This window comes from Sorex araneus, chromosome 4 (assembly GCF_027595985.1).
Source record: "Sorex araneus isolate mSorAra2 chromosome 4, mSorAra2.pri, whole genome shotgun sequence".
NCBI lineage: Eukaryota > Metazoa > Chordata > Mammalia > Eulipotyphla > Soricidae > Sorex > Sorex araneus.
Genome location: NC_073305.1, coordinates 65,905,247 through 65,928,127, shown reverse-complemented (window position 1 = coordinate 65,928,127; position 22,881 = coordinate 65,905,247). Strand labels below are relative to the sequence as shown.

Sequence of the window (22,881 nt, the reverse complement as noted above, 5' to 3'; positions counted from 1 at the left end):
CCCCATGGGTGTTAGGAAATCCAATTCTATCACACTTGCCACTAGTCCAGCCTTAATAGTGCCCTTTATCTTATTTTCTTACATTTATAAACTACTTGTGGTACTTGAGCCCTATTTATTGACACTAAATTTTCTTAGAAGAGAGACAGCTCACAAAAAAGGACACGACACGCTTCTTTGCCAAGCAAATTCTAAAAAATTTTCAAATTGAATTGTCAAGCTTAATTAAAAGAGAAACCTGCATTATGACATGATATTTAACCTTCCAGGAAGGAGTGCATATTCCCTGAAGGTGAATAATGTATCTCCTTGTATAAACAATATTTGTGTCTCACATAACATTATATCCATGACAATGGCAAGGCAGCATTTTGCACTACACCATAAAACCACTATATTGCTTTGTGAAAATTTCACTAGATTTGATCAGAAAAAATGATGTTGAATTGTGTACTGATTAAAACATTCTTCATCATTCTAGAATGAAAATGACTATATTTAAAACTTTTCAATATGTATGTCAATTTCATTAATAGATCAGTCTTTCTATACACAAAATGTCAACAAATCAGCTATACCAAACCTGAAACTCTTTCCTATGTAATAAGATGTGTATATTTTACCAAATTGGCATTTGGTCTTATTTTATAACATTATTTTTATATTTGATTGATAGGTTTAGTCAAGTTTTCTCATCTCAGAATGCATGATAGAAAAATTTAAAGCATAAATGTTCAGGCTCAATAGGCAGATGGTAGCTATAGAATACCTCAAACTGGTGGAAGTTAGATTTAAACACATGGTGATGGCTTACACATTTGTGTAAGGAAGTCGGATACATTTAAATTGAATATGCCAAAATTTTCAAATACTTCAATTTTATTGGATGGTTGCCCAAGGTTCTGTTGTGGTCCTTTGGTTCCCTTTGTTTTGAAGTTCAGGTCTTCCCGAGTAGGCTAGCATTAGGTGGTCAACATAGACCTGGGGGCTAGCTCCTTCAGTAATTTACAGGCTCTGGTTACAGAATACATAAAGTTGTGAGCAACACATACTGGGAATTATGTAAAGAATCTAAGCATGAAAACAAAGAAAAAATGCCTTTGTTGTTTTTCAATAGAGTGTTCATTCAAGAATGCAGGCTTGAAAAGAGTATTTCTGAAAATGCCCATCTCACAGAAATGTTGACATGTCGGGAAATTTTGGACAATAGTAATGTTTGTGATTTTTTAAGAAGGCAATCTTATTTTAAGTGATCTAATTTTATTAATGTTAGAAGAAGTTTGTAAAACTCTAGATATCTGGTTCTTTTAGAAAATAGAAGATATGAAAATGCAGTGAATATATTCACATGAATAAAGACTTTTACAACTTTCCATTAATCAGGATATGTTCTTTCCAATAAGTAAACAATTTAGATGTTTGTATTATGAAATAATTTTACTTGACTCCTCTTATAGTCTTTCTTAAAGACACATAGTATATTTTGGAGTATTTATTGATGTAGCAAATTCCATTAGTAAATGCTTCTATTTTGTTTAAAATTTTCAATAAATATATTTAACTGTAGATTTTTTTTCTCCACATTTTGGGAGGCCTAGAAAATTTTTGTAGGGTTTGCAATTTCAGGTTTTATGTCAACATTTACAGATAACCATGATAAAATTACATGGTGTATAGAAATGAACTATAAATTCTAATTTGCTGGTGTGGAATTTATGTTATTGTACAGGTAAATGTGAATGTACTTAAGAAACATACATTTTTCAATGAGATTTTCCTTTTCTTTCAGGATCGTTATTTAGGCATTTGAGGTATAGAGTCCCTACCTCTTGTTGGAATATTTACACATTCAATCATACTTCAGATCAAACTGGTAGAGATGAAGAGCCTCTAGATTTTCCTCGAAAGTCCAGACCAGTGAACTCTGTGCTACTTATCTAATAAGAAACCTTAACAATGTGCATTGCAAAGCAAGTTTATAGAGAAAAAAACAAATACACTTACAAAATAATGAAAAGAGTAATAAGAATGTATAATACTATAATTTATTCTAAGGAAAACTAGAACTTAAATAGATATTTCATTCTTAGAAGCATCAGCTGAGAAACTATTAAAAAGATCAATCATTCCTTGTTTGGGAGCTGAGCTCCATACGTAACATCCACGTGGCCACTAGAAAAGACTAATAATGGGGTTTGTCATTTTATCTAACTGCCTAAATATTCTGTAGTCCTTGTGATAAATTTATTAATTTCAAAATATTGGAGTTGAAAGAGTGGCTTTGAGGAAAACAAAGACCTCATGGACAAAACTGTGGCTCACTATCAGTGCCTAAGCCGGTGTCCTAGTTTTGGGTAAAGCTGATACAAGAACAATACATGACAAATAAAGAAAGTAGTAGGTTTATAAAGAAATTATTTACCACTTTAATAAGGCTGTCGACATTTGGTCACATTGACCATTCTGAAACTTAATTGCTTTAATGTTCTTTCTATGTCACCAGAAATCTAAACACTCTCGAAAAAAAGCAAATCAACACAGAAAGAGGTGTCATGGTAAGACTTGTTGATACAGCACTATGTACTTAATGATGCCAGACTTTGGATTTAATCATAGGACAGTTCTGAAGTCTAGGATAGTATACAAAGCCTTAAGACATTGTATGTACAGCACTTATTAATACAGGGATCCATATTCTACCATAACTCTGCCAGAGTCTGAATAGCTTGGTGGAACAGCTCCCTCAAGAATTCTCATTTTCCTAACTGTGGAAAAGCTAGTACTTCTAAAAATATTTTCCTGGAAGAGGTTAGAATGGTTATTATATATCCATTGAATATAAAGTATGGTTATGTAAGCCAAGCCTGCATGCTAATATTGCACAGAGTAGAAAGCAATAAAACAGCGCAATGTGCTTCCTTGGACCAGCTGGTAGGAATGGAAGGAAGCTCTTGGTTCAGTGGAGTTGGAATGCCTCAGATTCCAGGAGTCCACCTGTAGCTGGCCTGCTAGTGCGAGTGCTATGTAGAATTCTCAAAAGGGCACATGTCTTCCTTGCCAGTAGAAAAAGAAGACAAGAAAACAAAAGAAATCCAAAACTCAAGAGATATACCAGTTGCCTCATATTGGGGTATGGTTCATTTTTGACGAGAATATATAATATTTCAAAATATTATATATACATATATTTTAAATGGTACAAAGTAATTATAGATCCAAATTAGAGGAGAGTTGATTGTTCTTCAAAATCCAAATTTCTTTCCAATGAGAAAGCCATTTTCTTCAAAACACATTTTCCATTGACGAAATTCCATGCCAAGAATTCCAGGTTTTCTCCTTACAGGGTACTTTGTGACACACAGTAAAAGCACTCATTATCTGGTAAGCAGTCACAGATTCAAATTAGAAATCCATTTGATTTGTATTGGGTGAGATGTTTTAAATTCTTAAAAAGTGTTTTCTGAAGAGTTGATTTTCCTTTACTACTACATCAAATTCTTCTGTTAGGTTCTTGGGTGAATCTGAAAGCAAAAACAAAGAAAGACATTTTAGAGACAAAAGAATGAAATAAATGCTCGAAGGTAATTAGGCAGAAAATGATGGCATCTTAGTTTTTTAAGAAACTGCTTCTTTCAGGTGCTAAGAAGAAAAAATATGTAGCTCTTTAACAATATAGTTCAAAATGCAGATTATATTACATTGACAGCCTGATATCTTTTCCTTTCAACTAGTTTATTAAATTAATTTTTCCACAATGGAAGAGATACATTCGTGGAGCAATTTATAATCAGGACTTTTCTATGGCTATGCTGCATGTGCAATTCCAGAGTCTACAGCCACTATCTTGAAATTATTAGTAAAATGTTTTAAGTGGTGGTTTTGGGGAACATACTCAAGGGTTGGGATGGAACGCACAGCTTTGGGCGTTGGCCTTTCACACGGCCGACCAGAGTTCGATTCCTCCGCCCCTCTCGGAGAGCCTGGCAAACTACTGAGAGTATCGCGCCCGCATGGCAGAACCTGGCAAGCTACCCGTGCGTATTGGATATGCCAAAAATAGTAACAATAAGTCTCCCAATGAGAGACATTACTGGTGCCCACTCAAACAAATCGATGAGCAATGGGATGACAGTGACAGTGACAGTAACAGTGACTCAAGGCTTACTCTTGACTTGGCACTTAAGGATTGCACATGGGGGAACTCGGGAGACCATATCTGATTTCATGTGTCAAATTTGGGTCAACTTCAAAACAAGCACATTACTTGTACTATTCCTGATCATAGGAGGGGGTAGAAGAAAAGGTATTAACCCGATTTCAGGGTAAGTGGTTGAGCTTTCCAGAGAAAGACATCAACAGTCCATCTCTTGGATCAAACAGCCTGCCCCTGCATTACGAGAAGGGATGAAGAACTTGAAACTTAATGCACTATGGCAGTATTACTTTCATAATTTGTCTACTCTATTTCTTTGCAATTTCTTCTTTTCTTTCATAAATTCTGTTCAGAGACTAGAGAAGTATTAGCATTCTTTCTGTGTTTTACCCCAAGAGCCTGCTATTGTTTCAAAGTGGGCAAGTATTAAAATGATATCATTGCAATATGAACACATTTATTCAAGAACATTGGAAACAGTTCTGAAGTAAGGAACTTTTCTACTCAAATAATGACTTGTTAAGAGAAATCAAGACCCTAGTTCTATAGCTACTGATGCCATTTGATTGAGTGAAATACAGTTTCAAATACTAACATTCAAAAGGATGCATGGAACTGTTAACAATAGCCAGAATCTGGAAAACACCCGAGTGCCCTAGAACAGATGACTGGTTGAAGAAACTTTGGTACATCTATACAATGGAATACTATGCAGCTGTTAGAAAAAAGGAGGTTAATAATTTTGCATATAAGTGGATCGGCATGGAGAGTATCATGCTAAGTGAAATGAGTCAGAAAGAGAGAGACAGACAGAAAGATTGCACTCATCTGTGGAATATAGAATAACAGAGTAGGAGACTAACACCCAAGAATAGTAGAAATAAGTACCAGGAGGTTGACTCCATGGCTTGAAGGCTAGCCTCACATTCTGAGGAGAGGGCAGCTCAGAGAAGGGATCACCAACTATAATGTGGGGGCCATGCGGGGGAAGTGTGTTGTGGGCTGAATGAGGGCTAGAGACTGAGCACAGTGGCCACTCAACACCTTTATTGCAAACCACAACACCTAATTAGAGAGAGAGAACAAAAGGGAATACCCTGCCACAGTGGCAGGGTGGAGTGGGGGAGATGGGATTGGGGAGGGTAGGAGGGATGCTGGGTTTACTGGTGGTGGAGAATGGGCACTGGTGAAGGGATGGGTTCCCGAACTTTGTATGAGGGAAACATGAGCACAAAAATGTGTAAATTTGTAACTGTACCCTCACGGTGATTCACTAATTAAAAATAAATAAATTTTAAAAAAAAAGGATGCATGGACAGAGCCATGGGCTTTGAACATAAATGAAAATTATACTCTAAATTCTTTAAATTTAAAGTGAATCTCCACTTTAAACCTAAGGACATAAAGTGTTATCTCAATACCAACTAATCATTATTTTGTTAATCTTTTAGATGCTTAGAAATTGTTTTCTAAATTACAGGGTTTGAGTATATTTGAAAATTTCAGGAAATCTTTCTTGTAAATATATTTAACATTGGAGTTGCTGTTTGCTTTAGGCAGAAGTTTTGTCAGGGACTATTCCTTACTCTGTACTTAGGAACAACCCCCAGTGGCACTCAGAGGGACCATATGAAGTAAGAGACATGGACCTGTCAGAGCCTTACATCCAAGGGCTTTTTTATTCAGCTGGAAATACTTTTAAAATCATAAATGGAAGAACATTTAATTGCCATTATTTCTTCAGGTATTTATTGTTGTGATCTATTTTTTGTCTTGTTAACACTTTATTTGAGTAAGTCTTCCATTAAGCAAAAAAATTGAGGAAGATGTTTCCCCCTCTCACTTTGATTCTAATTTTAAGAATATTTTATACTAAATATTATCTCATGAGAACACAGGAGTATTATGTTTAAAATTTAATTGTGTTTATGAATGAAACTCTTAAAAGTTAAATTGTTAAAGTCAGTATTTGAAGTGTGTAAGTATATTTGTACTTGATAGGAAAAATACATATGAAATACAAAATGAATATTAAATTTATTTTTAGAATGTGAGATCTATAGTCTGGTGCTACAAAGTTATTAATATAGAATGGAGAATTTCTATAATGTCATCTGGATTTGATTGATAGAATTAGTTAAAAGTGGTTATTTTGTTATTTCTTTTTGCTAAGGAGAGGGAAGAAAACGGAAGTCAGCTGTTGTACTTGAGTCCTCTAGAGGTTTTTACGGTACATCTTTTCCTAGATATAAGGTACCTTATCTTCTCTAAACATAGACTTGAGAATTCTTGGCTGACTTATAGTCTTCTTAGAAGGCTGTGTTATTTCATGATTAGAATGGATTCGAGTATCAGAATAGGTATATTCTTTGTTTTCAGACTACAAGGGTGATTTATTTGTCCTATATGCTCAGCTATCTGGGTTGAATTCAGCTCACCCAGGTGGTAGCAAACATAGTGTGCTCCAACTTCTATTATCCTGATCAGATTCTGCACTCTGTGATGCCAGCAATGTCTAGGAGGTATTTACAACATGCTTGATGGTTTAAAAATATACCCTACAGAGCCAAAACAAAAGAAGATTACAGAGGTCACAAAAATGTATTGTAGCCAATTCATGTGTTTTTTTTGTTTATACTTTATCTTCCAGAATCTTTTGGTTTTGGTACTTATGACATTTTTTGCAATTTTAGTCCTGAGACTGTTTTGATTTATACATTGTTGTTTAAATCAAAACAATAATGTATTTGCATTATTGAGTTTCAAGTCTGCAACACCATGAGTGCAGAGTCTACTTTCCATAAGGGTGCGTGCTTGTCATTGGAATAGAGAATGGTGTTTTGGAGTAAATGTATTGACACTGTGTCTAAAATAATGGTGATTGGATGCAATCTTACTGGGCATGACTAAGAGTAGTTTATTATTACATTGTGAAGACGTCTTCAAATTATTACATTAAAAACCTCTGCAGGCAAATATAACAAAAAGGGAAAAAATAAATTTTTTATTGGGGTGTAAATGGCACAAATTGGACTCACTTATGAATTATCTCTTTTGTATATATTTTATTAAAATAATAATATACACTGTGCTTCTTGGATATATGCAAATACATGTTAATAAGCTAGAATGGTTTAGGGATGCTTTTTGGCTATAGAAAGACCCATTTACTGGTTAATAAAATCAATACAGGAAACTAAATTTTACAGACAGAGAATCTCTACTTACTTTATATACAAAAAGATTTTGTAAGGTATTATGCAGCATTACTTAGTTTTGTGCATCATAAGCTGTAAGAACCAGTTTTATATTTTGAAAACATAATGCTGAGAAGATAAAAGCATATTAAACTCATAACACATGGATTGGAATCAGAAGTGGACTTTTATATTTGAGTTTAACTTTTGGAAGACTATATTGGGAAATGTAGCTGGCACAGTTTGTTTTGGGAATCATACATGAGGCCTACAGAGTAGAGATTATATTCATGTAGTATCTATACTATAGTACAATCATAGGGTCATGAAAATGTTAATGTGATTTTTCAGTGATATAAAAGTAGACCCTTAAGTATCTTGAGCACCCACCACTCTTCCCCTTTAGGACTTTCAGACTTCCAACTGTCCATTACTCATTGAGTCAATGTCTCTTCTAACTAGTTCTGAGCACCATGACATCAATTCCAAGAAGCGGTGTGGTCTCATCATACAGGTAGTTATATATTTTAGAAACAACTTATGATTTAAATAAAAAAATTTGACTTACCATGAGATACACAGTTACTTATAATCATGTAATTATTTGCTTTTTATTTTGGGGTCACACCTGGCAATGTTCAGGGGTTACTCCTGGCTCTGCACTCAGGAATTATTCCTGGCATTGCATGGGGTACCATATGGGATGCCGGGAATTGAACTCAGGTCGGCCACGTGCAAGACAAATGCCCTACCCACTATACTGTCATTTTAGCCCAGTTACTTGTAATTTACTCAAATAAAAAAGGAATAGTTTTTATGACTTTAAATGCTTTCATTTCCCTTAAATATTACTTACAAATTCCTTTAGAGACACTTTAGAAAATTGTGGCACTTAAATGTAGACTTCAGCAAACCATATAGCAACAACCATATAGTTGTCAGCTGACTGACAACTTTTCCCCTTTAGTTAAAGCGAATATACCTTTATTTATGAGTCGGTATCACAAATGCTAAACCGCTCATTGTGGATAAGTCAAATTCCATCTTTCACTTCTTTGTGGATGGACACTGATCTGGATGATTAAGGAAGTTTTCACACTCTTTTATCTACTGTTCCAAGCTGTCTAGGTGCTTTTTGTATAACACAAAGGAAAATAGCACACTTTGGAATATGCAGGAGACATTTGAAATAAATGAACTTACTCTTGTGGTCTTAATTTTATTGCCTGTAGCGCACATCCATCCGGAATTATCAGGAAGTGTCTTACATTCCTCTCCTTCTAGACAAGGCTCCATTTCACACCACCATTTCCCAATCACTATGGAGGCTGTGCAGAAACAGGAAACAAATGTATTTGCAATTCATCCAAACAACTGGGATCCTCAGATGATAATGCTCTGAAGCACACAAGGTCATCCTGATATATAACTCTGTGTGTGTGTTGTGTGTGTGTGTCTGGTCCAGGAACTCATAATCTACCATAAAATACGTTCCTCTTGATGATGGAGTGATAGCATAGCAGGTAGGGCACTTGCTTTGTTTCTGGCTGACCAGGGTTCAATCTCTGATGCCCCATATCTGGCTGACCAGGGTTCAATCTCTGATGCCCCATATGGTCCCCCAGATCCCTATTATATAGAAAAATAAACCAGCATAGAGCTGGAAGTAAAACCTGAGCACTGTGGGTTATGGCACAAGTACAGTAACAAAAAATAACTCTTGAACTTTTCATTGCTAAGAATATTGACAAGAATTACTTTTAAAATTTTGTTTTATAGTATAAAAATGAATAAATGTCTGGATTCATCAAGATTTTATTCACAATTCTGTATGGTAAAAACATGAAACAGTAAAGTTACTCTATAAAGAAAGCTTGTATGTTGTTACTTTTTGTAGAAAAGGGCTTGTGTGATTTGTTTTCCATGAAGGGGAAAAAAGTACTAGTGCACACCAGAATGAATGCTATTCTTTTGAGAAATTTCCACCCAGCACCAGAGTTTATCTGTCAGCCTAATACCTCAAAGAGTTTTAAAGCCTATTTAAAGAAAAAAATTAATTGACTAAAGACAAATATCAAAACCTAAAAAGTAAAAAACAAGAGAAATAATAAATAAAATATTTATATTCAAAAGCATATTTGATATGAGCTGTATTTTTCTTTCATATGTACATGCCAGATGGATAAAACATTCAAGAGTTGAGCCTTTGTTAAAATGTTTTTATGTTAGAAGGTTATATCAAGGATCACAAAAGGAAGAAGTCAATAAAATTAGTGTATATATTTATAGCACACTGTATTTGGCTAATAAGATTTAGAAAACTAGATTCATTGAGTTCAAGAATTTCCACTATCTTCCTTACTGCCCTGAGTAGAAAATTATTTTACCATGACCACTGGGAATTTCTGAGAACTGGAACACCAGTAATCTCAAACCATCCTATCCTAAGAAAAGGAGAATGCTTACCATACTGTTTAATTCTCAAGACAGAGGACCAGGTAACATCTGTTAATTAATTCCTAAGACTTTAATTTTTCATATATACACATGCATTTTCCAATTTACAAACATCAGACCCTCTGCCACTGTTCCACTTTAATTAGTTGTCAATGTTTAACTCTGGCTATTTTTAAAAAATATTTTTATTTGGGGGAGCCTTGGGGCTATACCCTATGGTGCTTAGGGCTTTCTCAATGCTCTTTGCTCATGGGTCATTCCTGGTTATATCCAAAGGATCATTTGTGGTAGTGGGGATCAAACCAGGGTCAGCTACATGCAAAGAAAGTGCCTTAACATAGCTACTTCTCTTTGGTCACTGGTTGGCTATTTGTATACCAGACTGAAACACCAGTAATCTCAAAACCTCCAATCCTAAACAAAGGAGAGTGATTACCATGCTGTTTAATTCTCAAGACATAGAGCCAGATGATACCTGTTAACATCACAGAGGATTAACATTAAAATGGAAAGGCAAACACTCTGCAGTGAGAGAGGAGCACATTAAAATTCTCTATCCATCCAGCATGGCATTCACTAGAGGGATTAGAATGTTCAACCCATTCTCACTTAAAAGCAGAATGGTTTAAACATCCAAACTTCTATCTGCATTCAGTCTTTCTCCCCTTTAGGATTCAGTGTACCTCAATTTTTGTGTATAGAAAGACACACTATGCAGGATTATATATGCAAAATCATGTCTATTCATTACATTGTCAATTTAAGGACATTTTTAAAGATAATTTTACCTATATTTGATTTATGCCTTATAGGTGGATCATATCAACCCACATAAAATGTTACTTCAAATAGATCAGGGAAGCAAGTAGATACAATAAGACCTTATAATTAATTATATATATGAAGACAACCTGATATTTTGCTAACATACAAAAATACTTGAGTGGGGGCTGGAGTGATAGCACAGTGGGTAGGGCATTTGCCTTGCACATGGCCGACCTGGGTTCTATTCCCAGAATCCCATATGGTTCCCTGAGCACCACCAGGAGTGATTCCTGAGTGCATGAACCAGGAGTAACCCCTGTGCATCACCAGGTATGATCCACAAAAAATACTTGAGGGTACAAAATAATTATGAGAATTTTTAATGTTTTTTGTTTTAATATAAGGGTTCTATACCGGAGGAGGGAGGAGATTATAGTCACTGGTGAAAGAGGCTAGTTTATGTGCATTAACAGGTGACAATAGTCAATAAGAAAACAATCTATTTGCTCACCAAGAAAAACACATGTAGTGTTTGTTGCAGGGGAAAGATAAATTGCAATGCTTCAGGTACCATGAAATAAAACCAGAAGTCAAAAAGTAAAACAAAAAGAATTAAACCGTAAAAACCCCCGAGTCTGCAGTGTTTATTGAAGGTCTACAGTCTGAGGTTAGTACTTGATTAGAAACAGGTCACTTACATTTGCCACTCTTGTTCTCTTAAAGTCCACCCAATATTTCAGAGAAGTTGCCCCAAATCTACACTGTCAAAAAAGGAAACTCTCTGATCTCAGCTCTGAAACAGGACTGCCTTTTCTGACCATCTTCAATTTAGCAGTTGCCATTCTTTTTTCACATAACCACACGAATAATGCGATACTGTCAGGGAGGTCAGCCTTTCGAATGTCGCCTCTTTCTGAAGGTGCCTCCTTCTTCTTTAGGATTCTCTCTGTCTGCCCTCTTGGAGCTGACCTACTTTGTTGCAAGCTAAAAAAGCAGTTTCTCTCTCTTTTTCAAACATTAATATCTCTTAAATGAAAATGTAGACAGTAGGAAAAAGAATAGGTCTTAAAACTCATGTATCACCAAAAATCCATAAGCTCAGAGGGGAAAAGAAAGACTTTTTAAGAATATAAGTATCCCTGCACATCTGCCTAAAATCTCTGAAAATTTATATTACACCTCTGAAGTAGAGTTTGATGGTTTGTCAGTCCCTGATGATTTGTAAGGATCTTGTTCATTGCCCCACTGTTGTTTTTTGTCAATATGTTGTTAGACCTATTTTGTTCCTGGAATGTGTACTGCATGATCATCTTAATATATTTGACCTCGAATTTCAGGTTAACCTATAATCTGTAGTCCTCATATCTGGTAAACTCTTATTTCCTGAAGTAGCTCAAAAAATTATAGACAAGATTTTTGAAATGCTTCTTCTTTTCCTTATCTAGAAACAATTTAAGTTCTTTAGGTTATTGGGAGATAAATGATTGATTATATTTAATAAAATGAAGTAGTATTTATGTTATTTAACTGTTTTTAAGTCTTTTCTCATGGAGATAAAATAAAAACAGAAATATTTCTTAAATATCTTGAATGATTATCCTCAGTGTAACAGTGTAGTGATAACTAACATCTTTTAACGTTTTTGAGATGTTTTGTGTTAACTTAAGTATATTAGGCCAATATTTAACATACCCGTTTAAATGAATATTGCTATAAATCCATTTAATATATAAAAATCTCAAGACCAGATTTGTGCTGGAAAGAAAGTACAGCAGAGAGGGCACTTGTCTCACATATGGCAAGCCCATGTTTAACCCCTGGCATCATGTATGGTCCCCTGAGCCTGTCAGAAATGATTTCTGAGCACATATCCAAGAGTAAGCTCTGAGCACTGTTGAGGATGCCATTGCCCCCCATTCCAAATGAAAACAACAAATAAAAAAATTAACGTAGGCATTAATCTTAACTTCAACTTTGCCCAAATATAAAATCTCTGTGTCACATTTATTTATTCATTCTGAAGGGCATCCCAAACAGCTCTCAGATGGCCTAGGGACACCTACCAGCACTTCTATCAATAGGACCAGGGCTTTAATGATATCCTGAGGATCAGTGCTACTTGAATCCTTCCAAACTAGGGAATACTGGAGTGGTCTCGCTGGTGTGGTTCGGAGGGGCCTTCAGGGCCACACCCAGAGTGCTGAAAGGCCTCTAAAGCTGTGCCCAGTAATTCTTAGGGCATCACATGTCCCTGTGGATAGAATCAGCTTGACTGCATGCCATAACCCCTGTACAATCTTCCTAATTTCCATGTGTTTCATCTCTAGAATACTAGTACATTCTAGATTTCCGTCCAGGTTCACAAAGTTCTAAAACACATTCATTGACAACTGAAAGAATGAATTAACTCTTGCCACTGTTATTGTTAAAAATAAAATTTTTTATCAACATGCTTCCAAGAATCAACTTTTGGTTTTCTATAAAGCTCACCTATAATTTGGTCAATGGCTGATTTATCACACTGGCTGATTTATCACACTTGCTTTTTCATAGTACATATTGCTTAATTTTATTAGTTCCAGCATTTTGCTGTTGTTGTTGTTGCTTTTTGGGTCACACCCGGCGATGCACAGGGGTTACTCCTGGCTTATGCACCCAGGGATTACTACTGGCGGATGCTGGGAATTGAACCCGGGTCAGCTGCGTGTAAGGCAAACATTCTACCCGCTGTGCTACCACTCCATTCCCCAAATTATAGCATTTTTATAGAAAATTTTATCATTGAATACTTTTTGAAGATATGGAAAACTTGTGAGGGATACATATAAGTTCAGTAAGGAGTTTATGTGCCTAAAAAGAACCACGTTAATCAAATATAAGCTGGAAAACCCGAATGTATCTTATCTATGGTGATTATAAAAGAGTCTTTAAGGTCTCGTTTAACACCGGAGTACTGGGATTTGCTCTTACTAGGAAAATATATGATTTTCAGCTTTTTCAAGACTGTTCATATTTACTTGAGAGATTCTTAAAAATCATGAAAACCACTTTTATCATGATTTTTGATTTCACCTATTCTAGGTCATATTTATGGAGAGCAAAAGAGAGTCAATAAAAGCAGAACCAATCTCTCTTTCAGTGATAAGATCTCAAAAGCAAAATATTCTTTCTGGCATTGTTATGGTTCTTCACTTTGTGATATTTTTTCTATGGAAATAGAACAATATACTAATAAGTCATTGTCCTAAAAATATGGCAATGCACAGTATATAATCTCTGAACTAGTCCTCTTTATCATTTCAATAGATGATGGTTGAATATTAATTTAGCAAATATTTATTGAGCAATTTCTGTAGTCAAATCACACAACCTGATTGACAGAGAAGAATAAAATAATGAACATTGAAGAGTTCTTATAATTTTGCTCAGGGTTCTTCATTATGGGCACTATTGACATTTTGACAAGAATTGTGATAAAAAGTTATATATAATGAATGTGCTCCTTCAGCAGTAAACACATTACATGAAGAACCAGCTCATACTCAAAATAGAAGAAACAGCCTTAATAAGATTGTGGGAGTTTTTTAAGACAAGAATTTGTTTTTTTTTTCTTTTAAAAGTAATTGTAATAGACCAGACACTTAATTTGGACTCTTAACTATTAGGTCACCTGCCCTCACAACTGACTGGGCAGTGCCTCCTTCAGGACAGGAATATGTTCTTTTTTTTTTTTTTTTTGAATGGCATAGTGTAACTCAAGACATGTTTGCAATTAAAGAACAGGAGACTGAAAGAATAAATTCTGAAACAAAAAGAGAAAGCAAAAAAAATAACACCTATATCAAAGGGTTCTAAGGATTAAAATTGAGAAAATGCACTCAGGCAATCAGCAGAATATATTATGTTCAAAGTATTCAATAAATATTAGCTTCTATCATCATCATTGGTATCATTTTTATTACTCAAAAAGAAAAAAAGAAAATCAATTCTGAAACAGGAAAGGCAATTCTTCACAAAATTAGAGAGTAAATAATTGTTCTTCGATATCATGCCAAACTCTTAGCTTGCTTCTATGACTTATGAGAGTTTGGACATAAATTAAATGATTGAACATATGATTGCATTCTTGTTCCCAGAAGTGGGTTATAAGTACATCAATCATAACAAATTTCCAAGCTCACTTTTATGCAGCCTGTCATGTAATTTAAAGCAATGGCTGGAACTCCTTTAGAGGAATGGGGCAACTCTAATGCCTTCCTTTTTGCACAGGTTGTTAAAACAGCTGTTACAACAGCCCTATTCAAAAGACTGCAGTGTTTTCCCATGTGTTATCATCTTTATCAAAGCAATGAGAAAATTAAAGGCATTGAACACTCGATCCAATCATTACAAACACATTCTTTCTGCAAACTATGTTTGAGGACAGGATTCAGTTTGGAGCATAATATACTAATTACGCCTGCAAACTACTGGGCTGGAGTGACAAGTACAGCAAGTAGGGCGTTTGCTTTGCATAAGGCTGACCCGGATTTAATTTCAGGCACCACAGGAGATCCCCCTGGGTACCACTAGGAATGATACCTGAGCACACAGTCAGGAGCTCTGAGCACCACTGGATGTTGCCTAAACTTCATTCCCTAGCCCCTCAAAAGACTTTAAAATATTGAGTTTATGATGGAAGACCTGATTTGAATCTTAATTCCACCACTTGCTACAATATGACTGGAAATGTTCTGTTTACATTTCTGAGTTATAACTGGAGTAAATAAAATTAGCAACTGGTTATAGTGAATTTTGAATAAAAGCACTCATTATAATGAGTAACAAACTTTATAGTCAACATGTAATCATTGTAACTGCTATTAATTCATCACATCTATGAACCATCCAATTACTTCATAGTGCTATCATCTCTAATGGAAATTTAAATAAATGAACACTTATAGGATAAATATACAGTTTATCTTTGAATGATGTAGACATTGGGGGTGCTGAATTCTTCAAAGTTAAAATCCACAAATAATTCTTGACTTTCCACAAACTTAACAGGTATCAGCAGAAAAGTGATAGTTGTCTCTTGGTATCAGCAGAAAATTGGTTACAAATTGCCTTCCCTAATAAGCAAATCTGGATATTTAAAAGAATTTTATATTTGACCTGTCTATGAATACAATATGCTCATATACAACCAACCAGCATCTGCAATTGGTTGAATCCCTAGATACGAAACAAGTGGATAGAAAAAAAAAATCATATGTACCCAAAGGGAAAGGGTAAAGAGAAAAAGGCTGGTAAAATGTGTAAAGGAATCAATTGTATTAAGAAAAGAACTAGATTTTAATGGTAAACATAGCATACTGCATATGTATATGAATATTTTTATACTAATGACTGGAGCGATAGCACAGCGGGTAGGGCATTTGCCTTGCATGCAGCCGACCCGGGTTCGACTCCTCTGTCCTTCTCGGAGAACCTGGCAAGCTACTGAGAATATCCCACCCACACGGCAGAGCCTGGCAAGCTACTTTCAGTCTATTCAATATGCCATAAACAGTAACAACAAGTCTCACAATGGTAACATTACTGGTGCCTGCTTGAGCAAATGGATGAACAATGGGATGACAATGTTACAGTGCTACAGTGCTACTAATGATGCACACTTGAAACCCTTAGTGTTATAAGCAAATATACCTTCAATGACAGTTACTTATAGAAAGAAGAAAAAGAAGAAAGAAAGGAAGAAATAAAGAAGGAATGAAAGGAAGAAAGAAAGAAAGAAAGAAAGAAAGAAAGAAAGAAAGAAAGAAAGAAAGAAAGAAAGAAAGAAAGAAAGAAAGAAAGAAAGGAAAAGAAGTAAAGAAATATGTAAAAAGGAGAAAAGGAAGGAAGGAGGGAAGGAAGGAAGGAAAGAAGGAAGGAGGGAAGGAAGGAAGGAAGGAGAGAAGGAAGGAGGGAAGGAAGGAAGGAAAGAAGGAAGGAGGGAAGGAAGGAAGGAAAGAAGGAAGGAGGGAAGGAAGGAAAGAAGGAAGGAAGGAAGGAAGGAAGGAAGGAAGGAAGGAAGGAAGGAAGGAAGGAAGGAAGGAAGGAAGGAAGGAAGGAAGGAAGGAAGGGAGGGAGGGAGGAAGGAAGGGAGGGAGGAAGGAAGGAAGGAAGGAAGGAAGTTAGGTAGGCCAAAGTTAAGTGTATAAGTGATACAAGCAATTCAAATTCCTAAATGTTAACTGAATTCATGTTTTTCTGATTAGACTATTTTTCTTTGCAGAATCATAATATATAATAACTCTATATTCCAGTCCACTTATAAATCAGATATGTTGGTGTTGCATTATTAAGCAAATGGTTATATATTAGAATTGTATTCAACATGTCTGTTTTTTATTTGCACTGGTACTCAATTTTTAATTTATAGTCAAACACGAACAAAAGAGTCATGACTATTAAGTAATTTCTATATTCTGTGTATTTTAAATTTTTTAATTTGTTGTGATGAAAATATTTTGATTATTTTATTTTTTGCCAACCCTTACATTTCCTCTCCAATTCTGAAAGTAATAGATATTCTTCTAAATTCCAAAGAATAAAGGTAATTATCAAAAGAAAAATAAAATCAATTCTAATTTTGTTAGGTAGCAGCACAATGCTGTATTTGAGCATTTTTTTAGATTTTCTCTCTGAGTAGTCCTGAGACAACATTCAGAATGGTATTTAAAATGCAAATATTTCATATAATTTCTCTGCTAACATTCTCTAGTGCACCTATCTATAATGGAATACTAAATGGTTATAAGGAAAAATGAAATAGTGTAATGATTTGTGGTATGTGGATGTATCTGGAGAGTATTGTGCTGAGTGCAGTGCAGCTAGTGAGAAAGAGAAGAGCAGATGCAGAATGATCTCTCTCACACATGGGTCATAAAAATCAGAGTAAGGAAATAGCAAATGCCCAAACGCAGCAGAAGCTAAGAACTTGTCTTCAGTAAGAAGCTTACCTCAGTGTGTCTGGAGGGTTGGGGGTGGGTGGGGGGCTGGGACAATGGTGGCTGGAAGCAGACACTCTGCTAGAGGGTGTGATGCTGAAATGTTGCATGCATGAAAACCTACCATTAATAGTTTTGTAAATTACAGTGTCTAAAACAATTGTTTTTAAAAAAACCTCCAGTGTTTTCCATCCTAGAGAACAAATTAATCCTAACTCTAACTCCTCATTTTAGCCCCAAATATCCATAATATTTGTCCCCCTCCCTATTCTCCAATATCACTTTCTACTTCCATCACCCCAATTTCATTTGGAAATGGTCTCTTTGCCCTTCTAGTTCTTCTCCAAAGCTGTAATTACCTTTTCTTATTTGGTTCATCCTCCGTAACAGATCATGTTTTCCCATGACTTACATTATCTAAACCTCAACATAACTGTGCTTCTTCAGTCACCTTTTAGGAGGCCAGAGAGATAATTCAGCTTATAAGTGAGTGCCAGCTTATAACATTCTATGTCGATTCAGACCAACTTGCTTATGGCATTATATCCTTGCACGAGGCTGACCTGGGTTCTATCCCATATGATTCCCTGAGCTCACCAGGAGTGGTCCCTAAGTGCAGAACTAGGAGTAAGCCCTAGTAGCCCTGGATATGACCCCCAAACCAAAATAAACTAAAATCCCACTGTAGGAGTATGTAATAATTTATTTAGTCAATGCTTTATATTGTAAATTAGAGTATATCTTTTTTATTTAATAATGCTACTAGAAAGGACCTCACTTTATCCAACTGAATATAGAAAATCTTTCTATTTCAAAACAGAAAATGCATATATGCATGTCCCTTTGCAATTCTATATTCCTGTTATTGCCACTTTGATTTGATCCATTTCATCCATGATTTAAAAAAGGGTGTATGTGTGGGGGAAGAGTTTAGCCTGGATGTAAGTAATGAAGTCTCTGATTCTAATTTTAAATAAATGGTAAAATCAGATAAAAATTCTTATGTTTATGGCATCTTTTAAGACAAATTTACATCTGCATAAACACTAACTTTATGCTAGATCTCTGTTCGTTTAACTTTAGAAATGGTGACATGCTGGAATATATTTGTACATAAGAATTTTCTCAATTTGAAAAAATTACTTTATAGGATTTATATTCCATTCTCTAATACACTGTTTTGCTGGTTTGGCATAATTAAATAATGTCAGAACAGTGCCTGTTTTTCTTTTTAAAATTGTTTTAGTAGTTACTGATATTTAAAATATTTTTTGGCTGATTTTGTTTTTCTACTGACCCCAAGTATTAAATTATTCCCAGAAAATCTCTCATTTCAAGTTACTTTGCAAAACTAGAGCTCAAAATTTCGGTAGTAATGGGAAACTTGTATACTGATTGTAAGGTCTTTCATTTTAATCTAACGCCCACTAGAGAAGATTGATATAAATAAAATTTAAATAGAAAACACATTTCAGATGCCAGCAGTGAAAAAGACTTCATCAGCCTAATGAAAAGGTATCAATTTTCTCTACTTTATTCAATGAATTGTGAGTCATTTTCTAAATGGATTAGATTAAAGGAAAGTTCAAACTCCCAGAGAGATGCTCTTGGTACTTTTGCAGACTTTAGACAAGGAGGAAATAATAGGCATACAAACCTCTTAGGCCTCTTCAGATCTATAAAAATTGACATCAAGGGGGAGAAGTGCCTCTAACCCTGAACTCACTATTACCTTAGAAGTCAAATCCCGAAGAATTTTTCCCCTCTCATATTTCATTAGGCTGTCATGGGTGTTTGGGTGAATTACAACTAAAACCAGAAATCCTTAGATGATGAGCCCTGATTTTCAGTGCTTCATATGGCTGCCTCACTGCTGTTTAATAGAAAAACAGAACTACATGTTAAACTGTTATTATGTTTATGCAGTGTCTGGGGGAGCCTTTGATGCCTTCAAGTTTATTATAATTATTTTAACTTAAGAAAATATGACCTGACTTTCATGTGAGGATGACCTGTGTAAACCTGTTCACACAGAACTCTTGGATCAAATTTTATTTGTGTGTTTGTGTTTGAATTAGCAAAGCTATTTGAGAATTGATTACTTGTAATTTGGCAAGAAGAACTCAATATTGTTTTGGCATATTTATTCACCAACCCCCGGAGTAGTGGAAAAGAACAATCAACTGCTCTTTCTCCCTGCACACAATCGCCACACAACTAGCATTTTTATGTTTTCATTGGGGTGGTGGTGGGGCTTATTGGTCATATTCTGTCATAGTTAGAGGTCGGGACCTCTTTCAGTGATGTTGCAGTGGTATATGTACCAATAATTAAACAGGGCCTCACATACTCGAGGCACATGCCTTGCCACTTATGCCAATCTCTAATCAATTGCATGACTACTTTTGCACAACTGTTTGAATGGTTTAAAGAAATTTTAGTTTTACTTATCAGAAAATATAGGCTATTTGTCTTATGCTAGCATTATGCAATATAGGCATAAGTTCTGAGATTATAGTCCTTATAGCCTTATAGTCCTAAGCTATAAAAGAGCATGTGAGAGTTTTCACATAAGAGTTTTAAAGTAGATAAGGAAATTAGAAATCATGAGTTCCCCATTTTAAATACTTATTTCAAAAATACTAACACACTGAAAAAGCAAATAAGACTTTATTCTGTTTGTAGACAAACTGAATGAACAAAAAGATCTACAAGTCGATTGAACAAAGATCCCATTATTGTCCTTTGCACCTTCATAATTTTCTTCTTCATAATGATGAAAGAACTATGCTTTTGGTTTTGTTGTGCATTCAAATGTGGAAATTCTGTTGACTTATACAATCCAAAGTGACTTTATTTTCTAATGATGTGTCTCCATTTTACTTGCACAATTAAAGTGTCCTTTATAACATGCCAGCTGCAAACGATGTAAAACTGGCATAGCTATATGTAAATTAGGCATTTCTCAGAACACTTCAGTGTCACTGGTAATGTTGAGATTTTTTTAAAATTACAATACAGAAATGCTTACAGTAGGATAAAACTAAGTTTTATGGTCTAGAGAAGCTAAATTCAATTTTGCCAACTGATTAGGATTCACTTATATGTCTCTGATTATATTTGGGCAAGAAGCAGAGAAACAGAAATTGTTCTTATGGTGAAATATTTTTTGAGATTTGTTATTGCACAAGAAAGAAATTGGGAGAGTATGGAAAAAGCAGTCAAGAAAAATATAAATTGAGGTAATCTAGATAATCTATCAACTTAAAAACTCTTCTAATATTTATTTATGATTGATTTTAAATCATTGTCTATCATAACTGTAGTAAGTTGAAATTTATTTCTACTGATAGTTGAGACATAGGGCTGGGGTAGTCTAAAAATATTTTCGAATTGATATGATTTGGGGAGAAGGTCTAAGCAACATTTTTCCTCTTATACTCTTAGTTTTTAAATGGCCCTTGACCTAATTTCCAAAATCAAAAATCATTTTCTCTTCACATTCTGAGAAAACAAATTTTCTCATAGAAAAAACCATCAGTAATGAAACACAGTTTAACATGAAATTTTGAGGAAGAAAATATTGCCTTTGAATTATATAGGATATTGTTGGATTATATGAGTTCCTTTGTACAAAATTTTGTTCTATCAAAATTATTTCTTTTCTATGTCTAATCTTAAGAAATATTTCTTGAATAATTTCCTCTTTGATTCGTAAAGATTAATCACACATATTGCATAAATCCACAATGCATACATATTCTAATATTTATTCATTTCAGAAATGCATCATATTCTGCAGGGGAGTTGATCAAAACTGTGAGATTATCATAAATAATCTGATTAGCTCCTTCCATGATTATATTTACACATATAGAAGACATATATAGCATTACACATATAGAAGACATATATACCAACTCTCCAATCTAAACAAACACATCTACCAAGTCTCCTATCTGAAATATAAAGAAAAATAATTTGTACTGAAAACTTGAGTCTTATCATTTACATTAATTGCTAAAGTTGGTACCATGTAAAATTCAGTAAGTGGTCCTTGTAAGGAAACAAAAATTAATTTGAAACCATCGATGTTCTCCGCTGTTACTTTGATCTCCCCAGAAACCCACTTCTCTCCCCACCATAGTGATATTTAAATTAAACTTTGAGGAAAGTTTTGGCTTCCTTTCTATCTGGTTCAATTCAAACGATTATGTTACCTATTGCTATCTGCTTGTATATACTTTCTCCTTTGAATCAGTGATTGGTTCTTATATGCATGAAACTAGCCAATCAACTGGTTTTTGGAATTTAATAGACTCTTTTGGAAAAAAGTATACCTTTCCATGAAAGTTAACTTGAAATTTGAACTTTTTAGTAGGTTGCCACTAATATTCATATTTTATCTGTCAGTTTAACTGCTGCTTTTGTAATTGACAAAAATTATATAATTAGTACATAGGTTTTCATGCAAACAGTATATTGTTGTAAACTCATTTAAAGAGTGTATCTGGAATTAACTAATCTAATTTTATACATTTCCACACATATAATATCTATTACTTGAATTTCTTAAGTAGCACATTATTAAGGCATAGTTATTAACAGTTAAATGTCTGCAGTTAGATTTCCCTGCTTTAAATCCTGGCTCTGTTGTATGATCTTGGGCAAAGCAGCTACTTCTTTTTGCCTCAAATTTTTTTATTGCTAAGATGAGGATAATAGTCAGACTTAGCTTAAAGTATTGTAGAATTAAAAGGATTAATACATAGAAACTCCCAGACCAATCCCTGGTATAAATGCTAGAAAAATCTTTGCAACAATAATAGTCATTACTATTATACAAGAAAACATGAACTGAACTCATCTATATTCAATTTAGTTAAGCAAAACATTCCCAACATTATGTTGGGACTAAGGAAAAACAGAATAAATTTCAGTCCATGTCTGTAGGGATCTTTTAGCTGAATAACAGATACTCTACCTGCAATCAATGTTGTCAGTGTAATGGTAAAATATGTAATGCTTTAAAATGATAACATTTATAGTGTGCTTACTACAAGGAAGGCACTGTGCTCATAGAATTGCAATGATTCTATAGATTAATACTCATAGAAGTCCTGAGATGTTAATACTATTATTATCCCACTTAGAAGAAATTAAAGCCAAGGTATATTATGCAATTTGTCCAGACTCATACAGTTAGAAAGTGACAGAATCATAGTTTAACTGAGTCATATCTCTTCAGGGTTGCTTAAAGTTTAGAAACATGACGTCTGAGCTGAGTGCTCAAAAATGAATACGAATTTTCAAAGCAAGCAAACTAGACATG

General features: G+C 34.6%; 1 protein-coding gene across 4 annotated transcripts in view; it reads right to left on the bottom strand.

Moving 5' to 3' along the window:
- Positions 1-2,031: 2,031 nt before the first annotated feature.
- TAFA1 (TAFA chemokine like family member 1) overlaps positions 2,032-22,881 on the bottom strand; it is a 568,014-nt gene continuing 547,164 nt past the window's right edge. For all 4 annotated transcript variants that reach the window (XM_055134731.1, XM_055134730.1, XM_055134732.1 and 1 more), the window contains 2 exons: positions 8,554-8,678; positions 2,032-3,521 (listed from right to left, as the gene is read on the bottom strand). In XM_055134731.1, coding sequence (XP_054990706.1) covers positions 3,504-3,521; positions 8,554-8,678 — 143 coding nt within the window. In that variant the 3' untranslated portion in view covers positions 2,032-3,503. The remainder of the gene's footprint in view (positions 3,522-8,553; positions 8,679-22,881) is intronic.